The 22,490-nt window shown below is 42.7% G+C and overlaps 1 protein-coding gene across 1 annotated transcript in view; it reads right to left on the bottom strand.

Moving 5' to 3' along the window:
* Positions 1-16,348, bottom strand: part of Ubtd2 (ubiquitin domain containing 2) — a 60,025-nt gene extending 43,677 nt beyond the window's left edge. The window contains exon 1 of the mRNA XM_052758990.1: positions 16,178-16,348. Within this exon, the coding sequence (XP_052614950.1) occupies positions 16,178-16,247 (70 nt within the window). The 5' untranslated portion in view covers positions 16,248-16,348. The remainder of the gene's footprint in view (positions 1-16,177) is intronic.
* Positions 16,349-22,490: the final 6,142 nt, after the last annotated feature.

Genomic DNA, 22,490 nt, shown 5'->3' with positions numbered 1-22,490 from the left:
AAGACTCTCTTCAGATTAAACAAACCCTTAAGGACTAAACAATACCTTAAGGATCTTACGTAAGTTTAGACCCTTCAACAGTTCAAGACAAACGTGAATCAACTGAGTTTTAAGTTGGAAACATTTCATGGGTGACAGCAGGAGGCAGATATAGTAAGAAAAATACTTGAGTAAAGCGGATGAAGATTAGAACTGCTTTCTATGTGATCCAGTTATGTACTTAGGATCTCAGCTCAAAATTAATCTTTTTAAATGAAGTCTCATGTAGCCCAGGTTAGCCTCCAATTATGTAAACAAAGTTGGCTCAAACTCCTGATTTTTCTGCTCCTGCCACACTCAAGCACTGTGGTTATAGGCATGTACCACTGTACTTGCTCAGTTCAAATTTTATTTTGAAAATTGTACTAGTTAATTTGTTCAAAGAGAGGAGCATGCCACAATTTGTATGTGAAGGTCATGGGACAACTTGAGACAATCAGTTCTCTCCTTCCACGATGTGCGTCTCTGAGATCGAACACAGGTCACAAGACTTGGCAATTAAGTGCCTTTATGTTGAGCCACCTCACCAGCCCCAGTTCACAGTTTCTATCTTATGAAAAGAGACAGATTTTAAGATTAAACACAACTGCCTACACTACTGAGAGTAAGTAGAAGCGTCATTAGAATCTATAGCCTATTAACTTCAACTTAACTGTAAACTGTGACAAAGGAAAAAGCTCACATACTTCTGCTGTAAGGAACAAAGACAACCCCAATCCCTACCATCTGTAGGGAAAACACTGACTTAGACAAGAGAAAGCAGAAGTTATTAACTGGGCTACACGGGGCTAGGTCAGGCAGCTCATGCTACTTTTATATGACAATGTGGGCTATTCATGTTATTATTCCTTGTTCAGATCAAAACCTCTCCGTGCCTTAGTTTCCTCCCCTATATGACGGCAACAGAAAATCTTTCTTTGAGTCAAAGGGTCCTTGTAAAAAGAAAAAGAAAAACATCAAGAGACTGCATGTGAAAAAATCAAAATGTACATCTCATATATTTGTTAATTATATCAGAAAGCAATAAAAAGGCAATGCTTTAATGACTTCAGTAAAATCCACTCATTTAGCAAATATCAGGTACCTACTACTTATAAATCATCAAGTGTGATGTGCATCTGTGGAAAAATCATAGGCAAGGTAGGAGATTTTTATTAAGAACAGTACAAAAGTTATGACATATATTACTAAATATCTTATACAGTATTATGAATCCTAAGCTACATTATATAGTTTTATTTGTATACATTTCCCCTTAAAATAATTCTCTATTTACATGAAAGAATGTGGCTTAAAATGAAAAAGGCTGGCCAACCCTGATGTTACATGCTTGTCATCCTAGCACTGAGGGGTTGGAAGGGTGAACACACAAAGATCCTGATTCTGAGGCAATCCTGAACTACAAACAAGATCCTATCTCAAGAAACCCTAAATAAATAAATAAATAAGTGAAGGCAGGGATGTAGCTCACTGTGAAGCATTTGACAAGCACACATGAGGCCATGGCTGAATTCCCAGCACTGCATCAATAAATTAAGTAATGAAAAAGTAAAAGATCAGTCCTGTTCCCTAAATGACTTTTTAGTAAAAATGTCAAAAGACCATTCCCAAAAGAGAACTTACCCTAATTTCTGCCCATCTCTAGTATCCATAAAATGTCTGTGAATGTGTAATATATGGAAGAATATATAAAAATTTCAGAGAACTATTTTTAAAGATAGAGGCTCATACATCCTGGGCTGGCCTCCAACTTCTGATGTAACTGAGGATGACTTTGAACTTCTGGGCCTCCTGCCTATCTCCTCATTAATCAGTATGTGCTACACGCCCAATTTTATGCAGTGCTTAGGTTCTGAGAATCAAACCCAGAACTTTGTGCACAGTAACAGAATTCTATCACCTAAGATATATCCCCACCCTCAGAATTACTGAACAGTGCTTTCCTAACTGTTATTTACACAATACTAAGCATAGGGTGCATATGAAGCCTGAATTTCTACTCCGTTTAATGTAAGCATAAAGTTAGCTGAAAGACAGCTAACAAGAGTCCATTTCTCCACTGAACTATGTGGGCTATAAGTACAATTAACTCTCTGTTCATAGCTAAAGCAAGTAAAAGCATCACCAGGTTTGCTAAGGATGACAGAATAACATAAAAGAACATAAAATAAGCAGAGAGACCTTAACAAGCAAATTAGATGACTGCTTCCGTCGTCAAATGGGCAAACTTATCCCAGACTTAATTACTGTGAGGGAAGTATCTAAGTAACTAAGGAACCAATTAGGAAAATAATTTCAAAACCCAAATGAAATAAGCTAAGTAGAAAGCTTTTCATTCTCCAAATAATAATCAAGTCACCCTGTCCACCTGCTCTATTACCTATATATTCCGTACAGCTATCCTAGACACAAATGGAGGGAAGCGATAAATAGGGCAAATTGCTAACCTTATAGAGATTCTAAGGGGAAATAAATTATGGTGTTTTTTGTTTTTTGAGACAAGGTCTCATGTAGGTCAGGTTGCTCAAACTCAATATGTAGTTTAGGATGATCTTGAACTTCTGTTTCCTCCTGTCTTCACCTCCTGAGTACTGGGATTATAGGCAGCACCACCAAACCCAGTTTTATGCATTGCTGAGGATCAAACCCGGGGCTCTTGCATATTAGATAAGCACTCTATACAAACACATACCCCTACAAACACAAAAAATGTAATTTAAAAAATTTAAAAATATATCACAGAGATATGCTTCTTGTTTTGAGGTAGACAAAAACTAATCATGCCCAGTGTCCCTAAGACACAGTCACCCCCCTAGGTAAGAAGACTCTCCAAAGTCTTTGGCCCTGCCCACTCACATCCTGTTAGTGCCTCCAGAGGATGGGGAAAGCCAGGAATGCTGGTTCATGCCTTTAATCCCAGCACTCAGGAGGCAGAGGCAGGCAAATCTCTGTGAGTTCGAGGCCAGCCTGGTCTACATAGTGAGTTCCAGGGCAGCCAGAGCTATGAAGTGAGACCCTGTCTCAACAAAAAAAAAAAGAGAGAGAGTGTTCCATCTTTGAAAACGTCATAATGAAACCCATCCTTTTGTGTACTAGATTCAATAAATTAATAATTTAAAAAAAATTTAAATATATCACAGAGATATGCTTCTTGTTGTTTTGAGGTAGTTTTCCTATGTTGCCATAACTCACCTAAAATTAACTACATAAACCAGTTTAGCCCTAAATTTTTAATCTTTTTGTCTCTGCCTTTTGAATGCTACTATTATACCTGCCCGGTATAATAAATGTAATAAGGGCAATGGGATAGGTCTGGTTGGTGGCATAGGCAGGCAGATCTCTCTGAGTTCCAGGTCAGCGAAGGCTATATAGTGAGACCTTGTCTCAATCCACTCCCTCAAAAAGAGCACCAAACCAAGTGCGGTAGTATGGACCCCTTTAGTCCCAGCACTCTTGAGGTAGAGGCAGGCAAATCTGTGAGTTAATGGCCAGTCTGATTTATAGTGAGTTCCAAGACAACAAAAGCTATGTATTAAGACCCTGCATCAAAAAAAAAAAAAAAAAAAAAAAAGCACATTTCTTTTCTTTTCGGTTTTTCGAGACAGGGTTTCTCTGTGTAGCTTTGTGCCTTTCCTGGATCTCGCTCTGTAAAACAGGATGGCCTCGAACTCATAAAGATCCGCCTGCCTCTGCCTCCCGAGTGTTGGGGTTAAAGGCGTGGGCCACCACCGCCCGGCTACTACATCATTTCTATTCCAAGTAAAACTACGAATGTCTTGAGAAAAAAAGGCCATTCTTTACTCACTGGAAGGTAAAGATCTCCGCGACACACCTGTTTCACTCAAGTCTTATCCACTCTTCAGAAGCCATAGTTGGGTTTTAATAAACATGGCAGACGTAAAACCTCTGGAATCTCATTTGATTCTGTCCTCAGTGCTAGGAATTGAAGCATTCTACCTCTGAGCTGCATTTCTAGCTCTGGTTCCTCGTCTCTATGCTACAGACAAACTTGCCATAGGCCTCTAATCCATCAGGGACTTTCCATGAAGTACCAGTTGTCTGAACTTCCTGAGGGTAAACATAACACAAGCTTTCCTCAACCATTGGCAGAGAACTAGAAGAGTTTACTTTACGTCTGAGAAGAGTGAAGCCAAGGAAGAGGCAGAGAGAGTAAGCCTCCTAGTGTTAAGTTGCATTCCAATTCACACCATAAATAATGAAGCAATTGCACTTTATGAAATACATTACGAAGCCAAAGTTGCTCTGGAAGAGAAAGACTGTCTGAAGGCTTGTTCCTTATCTGTTGACAAAAGTCCTGGGGAAAATGAACCGAGGGCAGGGGTGGAAAGGAGTAAAGAAGCATCCAGAATCTATAAGAAGACTGTGTTTAATGGTACAGCCACTCATGGCTAATTTTATGCGTTCATCTTTCCATTTTTTGCTCAACATCAGTCTTCTTAGAATTCAAATAAATCTGGTAGAATGTTTCTCTAAATCAAGTAAACTTCTTAACTGACTTACTACTACTCAGTAATTCTAAGAAACTCTGAATATATAATAAAACATCCAACATATTATACCAACCTCAGAGTAAAGAAAAATGGAAATTATGTGAAATTTTTTCCTAAGATCTTGTCATATTGATTTTTAAACTGGTTCCAAATAACTCAAGGCAACAAAAACAACAACAAAAGCCTCCCCAGAGCTCCCTCAACACAGCCTAAAAGACTTTTTTTGCTACTGTTCCCTTATTTTTGGAGACAGAGTCCTTCTACGTAGACCTGGCTGTTCTGGAACTCACTGAGATCTGCCTGCCTCTGTCTCTCCACTGCGGCACTACAAAGCTCCACAAAGTCAAATTCCAAACATAAAGGCCATCATGAGGCAGGGTAGCTTCTGCCAGACTCACACTGAGCAGACGCTAGAGTGAAGCTTCTCTTGCCTCTACAAACATGTGAAACTTAGTGAACTCCGAATTCGAACATGCTGATTGTGGTGCCTTTTGATAAGGTGGTACATAGTTACCCACGCATGGAAGGCTTTATGAGTGAGCAGACTAACACAGCACTTGAGCATCTAGGTTCCATCTAATGCCACCAAAGCTCAGATGCATCTGCTGTCTAAGCTCTCACCAACACTGCAAGAAAACAAACAGTCCGCAGGGAAAACAAGATGCTGTGTGATCTGTCACATACATTTCAACCGCTGAACACATCTCATAGTGAGGGGGATTTAAACTTTATGAGACTAAATCATTTCTTACCTTTTCATGAATGATATGAGACTAAATCATTTCTTTTTACCTTTTTTTGAATGAAGAATTTACTGACTATAAAACTAGAATAAAAGTAAATTAATGCTGAGCCTGGCAGGAAAGTTACAACTAATATGTTAAATGTGACATATACCTAAAGAGAAAGCTCCACTCCCAAAGAAATTGTTTTAATTTACTGATATTATCCAACATGCTAAAAAACCAAGGAGCTGGGAGGTCAAGTGATTCACCTAAGGTCATAATGAGAGAAAGGGGTAAGTAAGTGATTTGCTCTCAAGGGTCTTCCCTACACTATATGGTCTATTAAACAAAGCTCCTATTCTAGAACCAAGTACGGTCTTCAACTAAGGAACTATTACTTTCTTTTTTTTTTTTTTTTGGTTTTTCGAGACAGGGTTTCTCTGTGTAGCTTTGCGCCTTTCCTGGAACTGACTTGGTAGCCCAGGCTGGCCTCGAACTCACAGAGATCCGCCTGGCTCTGCCTCCCGAGTGCTGGGATTAAAGGCGTGCGCCACCACCGCCCGGCTATTACTTTCTTTTGAACACCATTATAAGAAATAAATTGTGCCACACAATGTACTGGAGCCTTAAGAACACAGAACTAAATTCTCTGTCAAGTGTAGCTTACATTCTAAGAGAAGCAATATTCAAAAAAAAATTACAACAGTTTTGTTTTTTTTTAAATAGGAGTAGGAATAAGGACACCACTGTAAGTAGTGAATGGAAGTTGTGAAGATGACAAGAAGTAAGGGCTCAGACTTGGTCAATAATGCAAATTATCCTAATGTTGAAGATAACATGTAGCCTGGGTACATTATAATCATCTTCTGCTAAAATTAGATCTACCTAATTTCCAGTTTTTATTAATCATTAATAATAATAATGATTAATAGTCCTCTATCAAAAATCAGATCTACCTAATTTCTAGCTTAAGGGAAATTACAGAGGCTAGAGCACACGAAAATGAAAACCAGGGTCACAGACAATCCCAGACTGTGATCCACCTCTAAGACTCTAAAAAAGTTAATGCTGTCAGATGTGGTGGTGTACACCTTTAATCCTGTAACTCGGGAGGCAGAGGTAGGTGGATCTCTGTGAGTTTGAAGCCAGCCTGGTCTACAAAGTAAGTTCCAGGGCAGTCAGGACTACACAGAGAAATCCTGTCTCAAAAAACCAAAGGGGATGGGGGTTTTAAAAAAGTCAATGCCAAAGAGGAAAGGGGGTGCTTATAGAGTTAAAAAAGACTGAAGAGAAAATCATATGTAATGCCTAAATACCAACAGGATCCAATTCTGAAAAACAAAAGTTAAGTATTTGGAGAGAAATTGGGAAGTCTAATTATGGACTAGATCTTGGAAACACAAAAATAGTTCCAAGTTTTAAGTGTGATCATATAGTACCATGGCAGGAACTTTATTTTTTAGAGGTACATGTTGGGAGTGCCATAATGCCTTTAGAAATGCAGTTAGAAAGAGGGGAAAAAGGCATGTCATATAAAGGAAATACAAAGAGATGAGGATGTAGCTCAGATGGTAGAGTACTTGCCTAGCATGCTCACAGCTCTGGGTTTGATCTCCAGTACTGTATGAAACTGTATGTGGTGGTGCACCAACAGTCAGGAACTAGAGACAGGAGGATTAGAAACTCAAGCTTATCCTCAATAACACATCAAGTCACAACCAGGCTAAGCAACCCCCATACCTCCCCAAAAGAAATACAATTCATAATTTGTTTAATCTAGATTGTAGTATCTAGATTTGTTGAACTAGATACTATCTTTTATAAAAATTTGACTGGAGACATGGCTCAGTCAGCAAAACATGATTTGTCAAGCATGAGGCCCCGAGTGAGACAAAAGCCGGTAAGAAAATCCAAGGGCAGCAGCACGTCTATAATCCCAGCCTTGGGCAGGTGGAGACAGGAGGATCCCTAGGGCTTACTGGCCAGCTAGTCTATCGAAATCAGCTAGCTCCAAATTCTGCAGCAAACCCTGTTTCAAAAACTAAGAACTCTGTATTTTACCTCTCCCCTCACAAGCTTTAAATGCTCCCTAGAAAGTCACATGCTTTCCCTGGATCAGTCTCCTCTGCACAGAGAATAACAGTCTGCCATTTCTTCATGGAAACCCCTTTTAAAACCCAACTTTTTTTCCCTTTCCTTTTTTTTTTTTTTTTTTAAAAAAACAGGGTCTCACTATGTGTCCTTGGTTGGCCTCAAATTCTCAGAGATCGACTAGCCTCTGCTTCTTGAATGCTAGGGTCAAAGGTATGTACCACCTTGCCTGGCATTAAAAACAACTTCTTATACCACCTCTGTTTTGAAGCCTTCTGCCCCTGCTCCCTGGTCTTCTTTCCTAACACTGTTTTCATTGCTGTGGAGATTTTAAAAACCTTAGTTATTTAACTGTATGCCTCCTCTAGCTACTTGATTATCACAGAGATGGTTATAAACATAGCTTCATATACACAGAGTCAGAATAATGGAGGCCTACTCTTTTATTTAAAACTTTCAGAAAAGTCAGGGATGGTGGCACATGCCTATAGAGTTAGATACCAGCCTGGACAGTATACAATGACCCTGTCTGAAATAAGGAGATTCTGAAAGAAGCATCTTAACTCCCCTAGGAAATAAAGTATCTACCCTAAAGGCATACTCAACAACTAAATAAACTAGACACAGCCCATAAGCATGGATGCTATGTGAGCCAATCAAAGCAATGTGCCCAGGTAGATCTCAAGTCCAGTTTACAATAAACACACAGTATTCTAACCACTTTCCTGGGACGGTAAGCACTCAGACAGAAAAGCCCCAAATCACTCTTATCATCATTCAATCACAGGCTAGAGCTACACTTCAGCTGGAAAATGCTTACTTCATATGCACAAGGCCCTGTCATGAATCTCCAGTACCACACAACAAATATATCTATCCCTGGGCCAAGTCTTGAGGAAGTATTTATCAGTAAGATTCCACACCAGTTAAATGCTTCAGTTTCCTTATGTGTCTAACTTCACAGGAATTCCATTTCTGAAAGCAGCTGTTACAGCTTCGGGGTGAAATGCCCCCTAGAGGCTTATGGTAAATGCTTGCTCCCAGCTGGTGGTGCTATTCTGGGAGGTGGTGGAAACTTCAGGTGATGGGGCTAAGAGGCAGGAGGTGCAGGTCACCCCTTCCCCTCCCCTCTCTGCTTCCTGTCTGCCATGAGGCAAACAGCTTCCCTTACACTATCTCATTAGTGAAGATGTTCACTCTCACCTCAGGCCCAAAGTAATGAGGCAGCCAAGCATCAAAATGAATTCTTTCTCCCTGAAGTTATGTCACAGCAATGCAATAGTAACTGATATGGGAGCTATGATGTAATTTTTTTTTTAAATTTTATTGTACACATTCAAAAATATGGCCGGGCGGTGGTGGCGCACGCCTTTAATCCCAGCACTCGGGAGGCAGAGCCAGGCGGATCTCTGTGAGTTCGAGGCCAGCCTGGACTACCAAGTGAGTTCCAGGAAAGGCGCAAAGCTACACAGAGAAACCCTGTCTCGAAAAACCAAAAAAAAACAAACAAACAAAAAAAAAAAATATGGTATTTTGTATTACAATAACCAATGCATATTCAACAATATTTAACCTCTCTCTGCTCAATGTCAATATATTTAAAAAACAAAACAAACCCTTGGGGCTAGCAAGATTGGCTCAGTGGGAAAGGCTGTTTAGCACCTGACAACACAAGACACCTGAGTTCATGTCACAGAACCCACAGAAAGATAGGAGAAAGCTGACTCTACAAAGTTGTCCTCTGACCTCCACACACATCACCCCACAATAATAAGTAAATAAGCAAACCGATGAATAACATGACTCTTGTCAAGTAGCTGATGGAAGGATAACACATGCTGACTGTTCCTGGCCAACACACATGCACCTTTAAGTACAACTTCTTTAGAAATTCTCAAGCTACGGAACCTGAACTACCAGTCAATCCTAAGGACTTGGTGGCAGCCTATATTGCCCAATAAGGAGGAACATGGCAAGAATGGTGAGGGGACAGCAGGAAGATCGGGTGTAGTGCCCACCAAATGAAGATTAAACCACACAGATGGTCTGTGGTAAGAAAAAAAAAAAAATCACTAAACTGATCATGTCTAACTAACTTGACAATATTCCTTAACCCAAATCAACCCAACTGTCTTCAGCAAGAATTCATGTCGCCCAAAGCCAAGAGATAGCTAATTCATTAATGCAAAAGTTTATTACTAGTGATTAGTACTCAATAGTCATTCTCATTAAATACTGCCTGAGTCAAGTGCTTCCAGAACAGCTATGAAAGCTTTGTACTTACAGTAGGAAAACCAAGATTCAACTAAAAGTGCCTTCATAAAGATTTGTCCAAAAGAAAAAAGCAAGCATAGACTCAGGCAATCAAAGTGAGGAACACACACACCTGTCACTTCTGGTGGATCAGAACTTCTGTTAAGAGGTTCCTAAATTCAAAACTAGACATAAAAACCAGTTGGGCTGGGGCGCCTCAGTGGTAAGTCACTTGCTAGGCCTTCTATAGCTTTAAAAAAAAATTAAATTAAAAATAAAAATAAAGGCCTGAGCCTGACTTTTGGTAGAATTTTGCTAAACTGTCCAAGTTGGCCTCAAACTTGCAATCTCGCCTCAGTCTCTCGAGTAGCCTGGAACGTAAGCATGCACTACTATATGTCTAACATGTTCCCAGGTAATGCCAATGCTGTTGGTCCAGAGACCAAACTTTTTGAATAACAAAATATTAGAACATAAATTCTTCCCTGGACAGACTTCCTTGCTGTGATCTCAGTAAGTGGTTCAGTTAATACTTAATGGTAACTACACAGGAGTCAGATGACAGTGAACCCTTTCCAGGAATCCAGAGTAGCATCCTACACACTACCAGTTCAGTCTCGCCATTATTTCCTGTTCACTCCCCAAGTGCCAGAATTACAGGTGTGTGCTATCACACCCAGCTTCTGACCACTTAAACAGCTTCTCTTCCCAGCCCCATGCTGCTGAGATGATCACTTTGTTTCCCTGCTATTCCCTCAGCACTTGAGGTTACAGGACAGTTACATTATCTGTCTACATTTCATTGCAGTTGTTTCATATGTGTATACTATACTTTCCTAAAAAGGGCTTTTGAAATATTCAAGAGAAAGATCATGATTCCTTTTTGGACCAGTGCCTTTGCTGACCCCAGAAAACACAACCATCATCTTAATCAAGAAGCTGAAGTGGAATTGGAGAGATGGCTCGGTACTTAGGCTACATAGTGGCTTATATCTGCCTATAGTTCCTTCGCCAGAACCTGGCACACATGCAATACACATATATAGCAGGCAAAACACTCAAACATGTGAAATAAAAATAAGTGTTTTTTAAAGAAGCTGAAGTGGAGCCAGGAGAGGGCGGCATACTCCTCTCATCCATACATTCAGGTTACAACAGGAGGCTCCTCAGTTCAAGGCCAGCCCAAGCTACATAAAGAGACCCTGTCTCAAAACAGCCAGAGTTGAAGATGTAGCTCAGTGGTAGAGTTTACTTAGCATGTGCAAGGCCCCAGTGCACTGAGGGGGAAAAGCTGAAGTGAGTTACTGAATGGACCCCACTACTAATAGTCTCCTCAGATCAAAGGGAGTAGAAGCCTGAGGGGTTTCTACTACTGAGAAGATAAATGTTCCTTGACGACTAATGAATTACTGACTGCAGATCTATGTATTTATTTATACTCATGGGACAGATATATAAATATATTTAAAGCATTGGCAACGAAAGAAAATAAAACAGACTTTATTAAAATTACAGACATTTGTACAAAAAGGACACTATCCAGAAAATGAAAAGATTCATCCACAGAATGGGAAAAATATTTGCACAGATGTGTCTGACATAAAAATCCCAGTATCACAGAGGCAAAGGACTTGAATAGACATTTCCCCCAAAAGTATATAAATGGCCAACAATGGCCATCAAATACATAAAAAGATACTAAATAGCTGGGCAGTGGTGGCACACGCCTTTAGTCCCAGCACTGGGAGGCAGAGGCAGGCGGATCTCTGTGAGTTCAAGGCCAGTCTGGGCTACAGTGTGAGTTCCAGGACAGGCTCCAAAGCTACACAGAGAAACCCTGTCTCGAAAAACAAAACAAAACAAAACAAAAAGATACTAAATAATGGAACTCATCAGAGAACACAAACCAAACCTCAAGAACTTGAGCACTTCCCAAACTCCAGAGTCGTGATTTTTTTTTTTTAATGGAAAATAATAAGTGCTGGTAAAGAGGGAGAGAAATTGCAGAAAGATTTCAGGTAGGAATGAAAAACAGTATGACCTTCATGAAAAAGTCTGGCAGGTCCTCCAAAACATAAATAGAATTGTCATAATCCCCCAACAGTCCCACTTCTAGGTATCTTTAAAAAGGAAATGAAAATAGTTATCTATGCAACTCAAGTTCACAAATGCATTACTTGCACCAAAATGTAGAAACAACTCAAATACAAACCAAAAAATGGCTAGTAAAAAAACAAAAATATATGTGTACTTACATACAACAGAGTATTACTCAATCATAAAAAAAGATGATATATTGACACTTGCCACAACTTGAGCCCAGGAAAGATTATGCTAAGTGGAATAAACCACAAAGGAAAGAATATTATGAGATTCCATTTATACGAAACATCCCAAACAGGTAACTTCATAAAAATAATGTACATTACATTATTTACATTATTAATGGTTACCAGAGACTGAAAAGAGAAGAGAGACATACTACCTGAAGAAAAAAATATGGATGTGGATGGACAGCGATGACAGTTATATAACACTACAAACTGTACTCAAAATGGTTAACCAAGTGTGGTAGCGTCTTTGATCCCAGTACTCAGGAGGCAGAGGCAGGAGGATCTCTGTGATTTCAAAGCCAGCCTGATCTATATAGAGTGAGTTCCTGAACAGCCAGGGCTACACAGAGACCTTGTCTTGAAAAGCAAGAACAAACAAACAAACAAAAAACCCACAAAAATTAAATAAATGTTACTAACACCTCTTATGTGGTATATTATATGGTAATTTCTTAAATAAATCAAGAAAAGAGGAAGGGAGGCCCTTTAATTTTAGCCATGGATAAAAAGCTCTCACTGACACTATAAGCTATATGATGTCAAGGACAATAGTTTCTTTGGCCTTCAATCTTCACCTACAATATAAAGTTGACTGACATCTAACTCAAAGAACTGTGGATTCAATACATCTATTAATCCCTTAGCACGGGATTTGTTACATAATAAATACCAGATAAACCGTAGATTTTATTATTCCAAAGTCTTTGTTACTCACTGAGTAGGTGTCTGTAAGGCTGCTATAAATGGATATCTGAAAGAACTCCATGACAATGTTGAGACATTCTGAAGTAATGAGTAAAGCAACACATGTCCAGCATTTTGGCTGGCTTCTTGTGAACCTAGGACTGTGCAGACACCAGGACCAGTTCTCTTGGGGTGTCACTGAAGAGCTCACTAAAGAGATGAACTAAGAAAATAATCACACTTGCTGCCTTCAATTAATTGTATTGATGGTCTCCATAAATATTTAAAAAAAAAATCACAAAGGGGCCAGAATAAAGACTCCTCAGTTCTATCTCTGGAACTAACATAGTGGAAGGAGAGAAGCAAAAGTTGTCTTGATATCCACCACACACATGTGCAACACACACACATACAACCTTGTCTACAAGTCCTAAGTCCAGTTTCACAATGTCATCATAAAAAAGCAGAAAATACTTTATCTTTTTAAAAGCCACAACAATGGCAGATTCAAGGAGAATGAAAGTTGAGAGTACTATTAGATAATCTTGAATCTAAAATAGAACTGTCTTGTTTAAAATAAAGCCTTTTTGTTTTTGTTTTTGTTTTTTTGAGACAGGGTTTCTCTGTGTAGCTTTGGTGTCTGTCCTGGATCTTGCTCTGTAGACCAGGCTAGCCTGGAACTCACAGAGATCCTCCTGGCTCTGCCTCCCAAGTGCTGGGATTAAAAGCCTGTGCAAAGCATTTTTTTAAAAAAGGCCTAAGAGCGGTGGTGGCGCACGCCTTTAATCCCAGCACTCGGGAGGCAGAGCCAGGCGGATCTCTGTGAGTTCGAGGCCAGCCTGGGCTACCAAGTCAGTTCCAGGAAAGGCGCAAAGCTACACAGAGAAACCCTGTCTCGAAAAACCAAAAAAAAAAAAAGGCCTAAGAGGCTTAAAATCCAAACCTGAATTATAGACAAAGTAGACCAGAGAAAGAACTATAACTATTATCAATACTCAAAACAATAATACAAATCTTAGTGTGAGAATCAAGCCATCCTCTTAGGTTTTTTTTTTTTTTCCGGAGACAGGGTTTCTCTGTGTAGCTTTGCACCTTTCCTGGAACTCGCTTTATAGACCAGGCTGGCCTTGAACTCACAGAGATCCGCCTGCCTCTGACTCCCAAGTGCTGGGATTAAAGGCGTGTGCCACCATCGCCCAGGCTCTTTTTAGTTTTATAAGTTTTGTAAGAATTCTCCAAATTCCTTCACAGAAGTAATTTATCTAATAGGGCTTTCTTGATATTTATATACTCATAGTAAAATTACCTGGATTCAAGCCGGGCAGTGGTGGTGGTGCACACCTTTAATCCCAGCACTCGGGAGGCAGAGGCAGGCGGATCTCTGTGAGTTCAAGGCCAGCCTGGTCTACAGAGAGAGTTCCAGGACAGCCAGAGCTACAGAGAAACCTTGTCTCGAAAAACCAAAAAATAAATTATATAAAAAACTGGATGCAGAAGGAAAAGGAAAGTACAATATCCAAGTATTTTAAATCATATTTATTATGAACCAGCTCACTTTTGGAAAGGCCGGAGTAATTCTACAACTGCTGATGCTCACATAGATAGCACTGTGAATATAAACTGTCAGGAAACATATCTGAAGGCTGCATTATACACATCAGGTTGATGAAAATGTTATAACTCAGTATAACCAGATTAAAAACTAATGTGTGAAAAGCTAAGGGTCTTTGCCAACACCCTTAGCAAAGTCATTCCCTTTCAAACAAACAACAAAAAGAACTGTTAACACGTAAACCTGAAACACATTCCACAATAATTTTTTGTTGTTTTTGGAGACAAAGTTTTGCTGTGTAGCCCGGACTGGCCTGGAACTACGAGCCTCCAGCTCTAGTCTCCCAAGTTGCTAGCTCCACAATGTGCTCTCACCTCTCATGACAGTAATGGAAAATGAAGGCTTCCAAAATGAAATTCCAGAAGAATTTTGTCCCCCACAGACCCTTCTTCTTCCAGCTACATCAGAGCTATCCCATGCCTTCTCCCCCGAATAAAAAAGGAGGTACTCCCCTTTTTAAAAACGTTTCTGTACAAAAACATAGCAGTTTATGGTCCAGAAAACTTAAGTCCTGAAAGAAACTGATACTATAGCTATCTAATTGGATGCCACTGGTAGTAATTACCTAAAGCTAGGATTTCATGCTTCTAAAAGCCCATGCTAGTAATGTGAGTGAATCCTAAATTGTACTGCCAAATGGGTTAAACTGGTTCAATCCGACCACAGGGAAAAGGAGTATTTATTATAATTTTAACATACGTGAAAGTTAATTAAACTGAATGCTAGTAAGCACTAGCATACTTAAGCAGTACCATCTGACCACCAATCTGCCCTTAACCCAGTGTTTTTAATCACTCCCTTTCTATACTTTGGCTTTGTTGTCGCCGAGGATCTCACCAATAAATAGGCTGTGACATGAAATGCACTACAAAGGACTTTTTCAAGGCCACTTTCACTGAATCCTCAAATTATTTGTCCAACATGTATCGACAGGGAATACCGATAGATTTTAGTGAAGGGGCATGGCTAAACATCACGTAAACCGGGAAATCGCTAGTACAAAGATGAGTGCAGAGGATTCAAGTGCAGAGCTTAAGCGTCAGGGCAGGCACCTGGTCTCAAGGTGCGAAAAGGTGTGACCCCGCCTATTCTCAAGCAACTCAATAACTTAAAAAATAAGCAATCCAACTTGAAGGAACCCAATATCAGGTCCGTATCAAATCAAGTTCTCTTTGCTACTCCCCGGTGGCTCTTTTCTTCAACGTTCGAACTTCTACACATTCTATATAATGAATGGGCTCGGCACTGTTGAGGTCACTTAAAAGTAGAATCAATCTTAACTGTTCTGCCCCTCTACAACAACTAAGAACGGAATCAAGAGACTTCTTTACCATGGTTACTATAACTGAGAAGCGCGATCCGCGTTGGAAAACTTTTACTCAAAGCACCAATCTTATACTAGGGTACTTTTATCCTGCACGTTTTCCTTTTACGTAAGACACATCGGAATTTGACTAGTGCGCCCCGACGGCACACTGGGCTAACGCCCCTGGCAGCAGCAACAAGCCACGTTTTCCTCGGGCGGATCATCTCCCCCCTCCTCCTTAAAACACTGCCCATGGCCACTTGAGACTTCCCCAGCCCAGCTCCAGAAACTGGAACCAACCGGGGCAGCTGTCATCCGAAACCCGGGAAAGCTGAGCCCGGCCAACTCTGCCGACGCGGGAAGGGCCGGGGGTGCGGCGGGGCCCGTCGGGGGCTCTCGGGGCAGCCGCCCCTCCCCGGCCCCGAGAGCCGCCATCCTGCCGCCGAGGATTTCTCGGGGCTGGAGCCCCCCCCTAGCCAGGCCTAGGCCCGCGGCCCCGCGTGGGGCCCGAAGCGCGTGGCGGAGCCGCCGTGGAGGAGGAACGACAAAGGGGCGCGGGGTCGGGACAGGTGGCCGCCGCCGCGAACAATGGGGGGCCGCAGCCGCCCCCTGGCGCCACCTACCTCCAGTGCCGTCCGAGTTCTCGTTGAGGCTGCCCGAGGAGTCGTGCTGGGCGCCCACGCACCCGCCCATGGGGCCGCGGCCGCCACCTCAGGGCGCTCGTCCCGGCCGCCGCCTCAGCCTGCTCCGGCGCCGCCGCCTCGGGCCAGGCGCCGCTTTCTCGCCGCCCAGCCTCCGCCCCCTCGCCGCTCCTCCCACCGCCTCGCCCGGCCCCTTCCTCCGCGCCCACCTCTACCTCAGCCCCCGGGCCGCCCGGCCCGCAGGCCCGGCCCGCGTGCCGCCTTCGGCTCCCGCTCGGCCCCGCCAGGCCGGGCTTGGCCCATCCCGGGTGGGCCGGAGCACCCACTCGTCTCTCGCCTCCCCGCGACCCCCGCGTCTAGGCGAGCCCCGTCGCCGCCGCCACCGCCGCCGCCGCCGCCGCCCGGCAGCCAGGCCCCATCGCCCCCGCCCGCGGCGCCGCCCTCAGCCCGGCTCGGCCTGCGCTCGGCCGGCCCGCCTAGAACGGCCGCGAGGGGCGGGGCCGCGCGCTGATTGGCTGTAGGCTCCGCGGGGGCGGGGAGTTCCGAGCGGAGCCGAGTGGAGCCGAGCGCCCGAGGCCGGGAAAGTAGGGGGCGCGCGGAGGAGGGCCGGAAAGAAGGGGAGGAACCCTAGTGAGGACAAAGTGGCCCGCGCGGAGGTGGGGCTCCTTCTGGTGCGGCGGGTAGGAGAGAGTACCGCGAAGGAGTCGTGCGAGACTTGGGTTGTGGGCCGGCCCGGGCGTGATTGAAGGGGTTGGCCTGACAGCAAATCCCTGCACCCCTTGAATTTGTGGAGGCAGCGGGCTGGCCGCCGAGTGTGGGCTTCCCTTGCCTCCCAGTCCGCAGCCCCTGTCATCGCTGTACCCGCTTGGTAGAGGTGTTCTCCTCGGATTTTCGCAGGCCTGCTGCCCCGTGCCTGCAGCCACGGGGCACGGGTGTGTGTCGTTCCCACAAGCTTCATTTTATAGACAATACAACTTCTCTAGATCCTGGCGTTAGACATCTTAAGTCGTCCTTAGAACAAAGTGAAGTATTAATATTCTGCTTTTTATAAACTAGAATTTGGTACATCGACCACGCCCAAGATTCTTGGCGGTTACCATCCTAACCTAAGCCAAACTGTTAATGGCCCCTTTGGAGTTGTGCTGCTTGCTATGGCGCCTTGACATTTTTATCGGCCTGCTTGGGTCTTTGAAAGCTTTTCTCTCTCTCTCTCTCTCTCTTTTTTTTTTTGGCCTAAGCTGTTTTAACTATGTTCCACTTTTATGCCAGACTTTCCTTTTATAAAACCCTGGGTCAGCTTTTGCTTAGCATTAAAAAAAAATTTTTTAAGTGAAATACCTAAGAAAGAGACACTCTGCTTCTTGGGATTTGCATTTAAATATATTCTCGTGCACTGCTGGTGGGAGTGTAAATTGGTTCAGTCTTTTTGCAAAGGTTTGGCAATGCCAATCAACAGCTTTAAAAATGTTCATGCCGTTTGAGTGGGGGTTTTTCACATCTGGGAATCTAGCTCACAGAAACAGTCCAAAATAAGAAGGTTTGGGGCCTGGTATTCATTTGATAGGCAGGCAAAAATGAAGGTCCACTATTTTGGACTCAACGCTGAAGAAATCAGCTTTACCCTCACTGTAGTCCTGAGCTCACACCCACAAAGCTGTATACGGTTAAATGTTGTTATGGATTTTCAAAGACTGCTTTTCTGTCAGGGCCTGTGTGACAGAGCCATCTCTCTGATCGTTCCCCGCTGAATGTTCGCGTTGTCAGACACTTGTCACTTTATCTCTTCCCTGAAGGAGAGAGGCTGCCTGAGTATTTGCAAAGAGATTGCTTTGTCCTGAATTTCACTCGAGAAATTACAGCAACCAAGATTTCTACGCTGTCTATTAAACAGATGGTAGGCACCCAAATGCTGAGGGCTTTCTGCTGAGCAGCACACTGGCGCCAGCAAGAGAGGGCAATCTTGTGGAAAGATTCTTAGCAATGCTTGCTCGCCATCCTGCCTGCATCTTAGAGCAGAGACACATGTTCCCAGGAGCGGAGTCATGTAGCCGTAACACGGCCCCAGCTCTGCTATTAACTTCCTGGGTTGGAGTCTGGCTTCCATCTTGTACTCCCTGTATGACTTTAACTTTCTGTAGAGCCCAGATTTCTTGCCTGTAAAACTGGGCCAATAATAATGCTCTAGGCTTTGTAGGGGCACTTTATTAACCCTTCTGTTTACTTCATATCTAACATCACCTATCTGAATTCATTGCCTGGCCCAGTCCATCTAACACCTAAGAAACACATATATACATTTATATCTCTGTGGGTACATGATTCTTTGTAGATAAATGACTGGTATATATACTTTTTTTTTTTGAGATGGAGTTTCACTGGGTAGCTTTGGCTGACCTCACACAGATATGCCTAACTCTGCCTCTTGAGTGCTGGGATTAATGGTATGCCCAAATGTGTGCGCGTGCGTGCACGCACATGCACATACACACACACACACACACACACACACACACACACACACACACACACACAAACGCATGAGTGGACATGCATATGTATATGTGAGTGTCTGTGGAGACTAGAAAACAACTTTGGGTGTTATTCCTTAAGGATTGTCCACCTTGGGTTTTATTTGTGTGGGTATATGTGTGAGTGTCTATAATGGCCAGAGGAGGGAAGACACCCAGGGTCAACCTCTGTCGTTCACATGCACACACAAACAATGCACACAGGCATACACCCACACTAATAACTACATATACAATATATACTCCCCTACCATTTTTAAAGTAATAAAATGTTAAAAAATTAAATCCATGGCCATATGTCTTCAACTTTATTTCTGGACTCTGTATTGCTGCTGTTTTGAGACACCATCTTACCATGTAGCCCACAGCCAGCCCGGAGCTCTCAGTTTGAAGTCATTGGTCTTTATGCCATAATTATTCAAGTACAATGAACTTGACTACTGTAGCTTTACAGGAAGTTTTGACTTTGTTCCTTTTCATTTTTTTCTTTTAGTTTTCTTGTTTTGTTTTTGTTTCTAAGATGGGAGTCTCTCAGTTTCTTTTTTTCTTTTTTTTTTTGTTTTTTTTTTGGGGGGGGGGGTTTCTCGAGAGGGTTTCTCTGTGTAGTTTTGGTGCTTGTCCTGGATCTCGCTCTGTAGACCAGGCTGGTCTCAAACTCACAGAGATTCACCTGGCTCTGCCTCCCGAGTGCTGGGATTAAAGGCGTGTGCCACCACCGCCCGGCCTAGAATCTCCCAGTTTCATTATGTTTCTCAGGCTAACCTCAAATTCCCAGGCTGAAATCACACCCACCCCCAGCCTCCAGAGGGGCTGGAACCACTTATATTTGCCACTGCGCATGGCTTGTTGTTCTTTTCCAAGATTGTTTTGTTTATTCTGGGTGCCTTGGATTTCTGTATGAATTTTAAGATTGGCTTGCCCATTTCTGGAAAAACAGCAGCTGGGATTTTGATGGGAAATGTGTTGACTCTGTAGATGACGAGTACCCGAGTACTGCCATTCTGACAGAGTTAAGCCTTCAGTTTGGAGTGTGGATATTTTCCCACTTACTTGTGTCTTAAATTCTTCTCCATAGCTGTAGTTTTCCGTGTCAAGTCTTAAATTTTTGTTAAGTTTATTTCTAAATCTTTTGCTGTGCTGCTGTAAATGGATCTGTCATCTTTTTGTACAGATCATTCATGGCAAATGTACAGAAAGACAATTGGTTTTGCATTTTGATCACGGATATTGCAGTGTGGCAGAACTCGCTTCTTCTAATCACCTTTGCCTCGCGTTATTTGGGGCATCTGTGTTGTGATATGTTTAAGATTGCTATGTCCCCATTGCCATCTTTTCTCAGCCATTTCCAGGGAGAACCAGCAAGAATGGGGGAGGGGAGGGGAGAAGGAAGAAAGGAAGAGAGAATGAGGTGCCATAGTGGTAAGCCTTGGAATGGAGTCAGTTTCGTGGGCAGCCTGTGACAATCGTTTTTCCCAGAGGTTCTGATTCAGTTGGTCTGGAGTGAATCCCGGGAACTACTGTTTTTGACCCACACAGCAGGCATTTCCTACTGGAGTTTGGTCCACGGATGGACCTTTTGTCTGGAACAAACTTTAGTCTTCGCCCTCCATGCCAAGTTGTGTTTTGCTTGGGACGTTTTTCTCTTTGCTGTTCGTTCATTTCCATAAGCCCTAAATCTCCAAGTTGCAGGCCATTTTTCCATCTCTGTCCTTTCCTACACACACTCAAGCCATGGTCAAGCCCCTTTCCTCTATTCAGAGAACACTCGGTGAATCTCCATTTGTTCTGGCTAGCTCCTGCACCCTCTCCTGCCTCCTCCTCAATGTTTTGATTTTATGGAAGACAAAGGGACCTCCAAATAACAGGAATGGCAGAGAATAAGCAGTCACTCTGTCGGTCTAAGCCAGCATGACAAGGAGCCCCTGTAAGGAGAGCCAGACCTTAAAGAGAACATGGCTTGGTGAGCAGCAGAAGTTTCTGGTGTGCTACATTAGTGGAAGTTGCTGGAAATCCATCCCTTGGGATTGGCTAGAGATTTGCCTTGTGAATATGGAGCAGCTGTTGGTAGGATAGGCCTCACTGGAATGAGTCTTTTGGTTATGAAATGACGCCGAGCAGCTGGTTGTTCATGGTGTTGCTTCTGAGCATTGAAGGGAGAAGCGGCCATCACTGAAGAGCCGGGGCTGGAGCAGCCCCATGGACTGCTTACCAAAGAAGTTCTCCCAACCACAAGGCAGGCTCTGGAGAGGCTGTCCACATTCAGGAACTTGGCAACAGAGAAGCCACCTTTGCTTCGGAAGCCAGGGAGCTAGAAAGTGAGCAAAGGAGACAGTGCCCTCTACTGTCAAAGGTAAACATGCGGAATTCAGACCTGAGATGCAAACATGTGATAGCTGGTATATTTTTCAATCAGAAAATTTTAAACAGTATACCTCACAATCCCTGTATATTGAGACTTTCAGAAACCACAGGACTGCTGCATATTGGAATCCATGAGCTAGCCCAAGAACATTTGCACACCCAAGGAAAATTTGTAGCCCCAAAGCATGCAACAATCAAAATTAAAGTGAATTGAATTTTAATTAATTGACTTCTCAAGCTATAAAGAAAAGAAAAGAAAGTATAAACAAAATAATAAAAACAAAAAGGGAAGGTAAAAGTAGAGAACTGAAAAAAACCCAGCGGACCAAAATAAATCAAAATTGTGGTTCTTTGAATATCACAAAATAGACAATCTACTAGATAATTCAACTTTAAAAGTGCGCATGTGGTGGAGGATGAAGTACAAATATATGGAATAGGAAATGTCCAGGGAAGAAGCTGTTATTGTTGAGGAAGCCAAAAAGTTGACTTCATTACACACCAACTTTATCTTGGTCCATTTGGATATTGTAACAAAATACTTGAACCTGGAGAGTTTACAGATTCTAGCAGTTATGAATTCAGAGTAGAGTGGGACCACTTTCCGGTTCATAGATGACACCTTGACCTTGCTATGTATTCCAGGCTGACCTTGAACTTTCAGAGTTTCTCCTGCTTCTGCCTTCCAAGTATAGGGATTATGGGCACGTGGCACCATATCTGGCCATGGGTCTTTTTTTATAAGGTTACCAGTCTCATCCAGGAGGCCTTGGCCCTTTGAACAGATCACACCACCCCATAGACCCATCCCCCAATACTGTCAGCCTGCACATTTGTGAAAACCTAATGGAATGATAAAAGAAACGCCCAGGGCGGGGGACAAATGTAATAGAATGAATGTCTTAGGAAAATACAGTTGACAAAACTTGACCTTACCAAAGATGAAAAGTTAAATCAATTTCAAAGGACTGATAGGAACAGTATCAGTACTGAGGGACTCCCCATGGCAGCAGACACCACACTACCATACTCAGCCTCACAGGATGATTGTGTCTAGTCACTAAAAGTCATATTGCTACATAAAGTGTTCCAGAATCGAGTAAACAAGGGTCAATTTCCAAATTCTTTTTTTTTCCCAGACAGGGTCTCACTATGTAGATCTGGCTGCCCTAGACCAAATTCTTATTATTAACCAGGTAGATACTAACACCTAAAGTTAGCAAAAAAGGTATATACAATAATTCCTTAACATAAATTATAGTCCCCAAACATTACAGCCCAGGAATAAAGCAAGAACACACTCACCTCCACTACTACTTAGCATTGTGCTGGAGATATAAGCTAATGCAATTAAACAAGGAAAGTTAAGCTAGAGGGCTGGATAGATGGCTTGGCTGGGAAGATCA

This window comes from Peromyscus californicus, unplaced genomic scaffold (genome assembly GCF_007827085.1).
Source record: "Peromyscus californicus insignis strain IS unplaced genomic scaffold, ASM782708v3 Scaffold_3__1_contigs__length_106647218, whole genome shotgun sequence".
NCBI lineage: Eukaryota > Metazoa > Chordata > Mammalia > Rodentia > Cricetidae > Peromyscus > Peromyscus californicus.
Note: the sequence above shows the minus strand (reverse complement) of the source record. Positions and strands in the feature narration are given on the sequence as shown.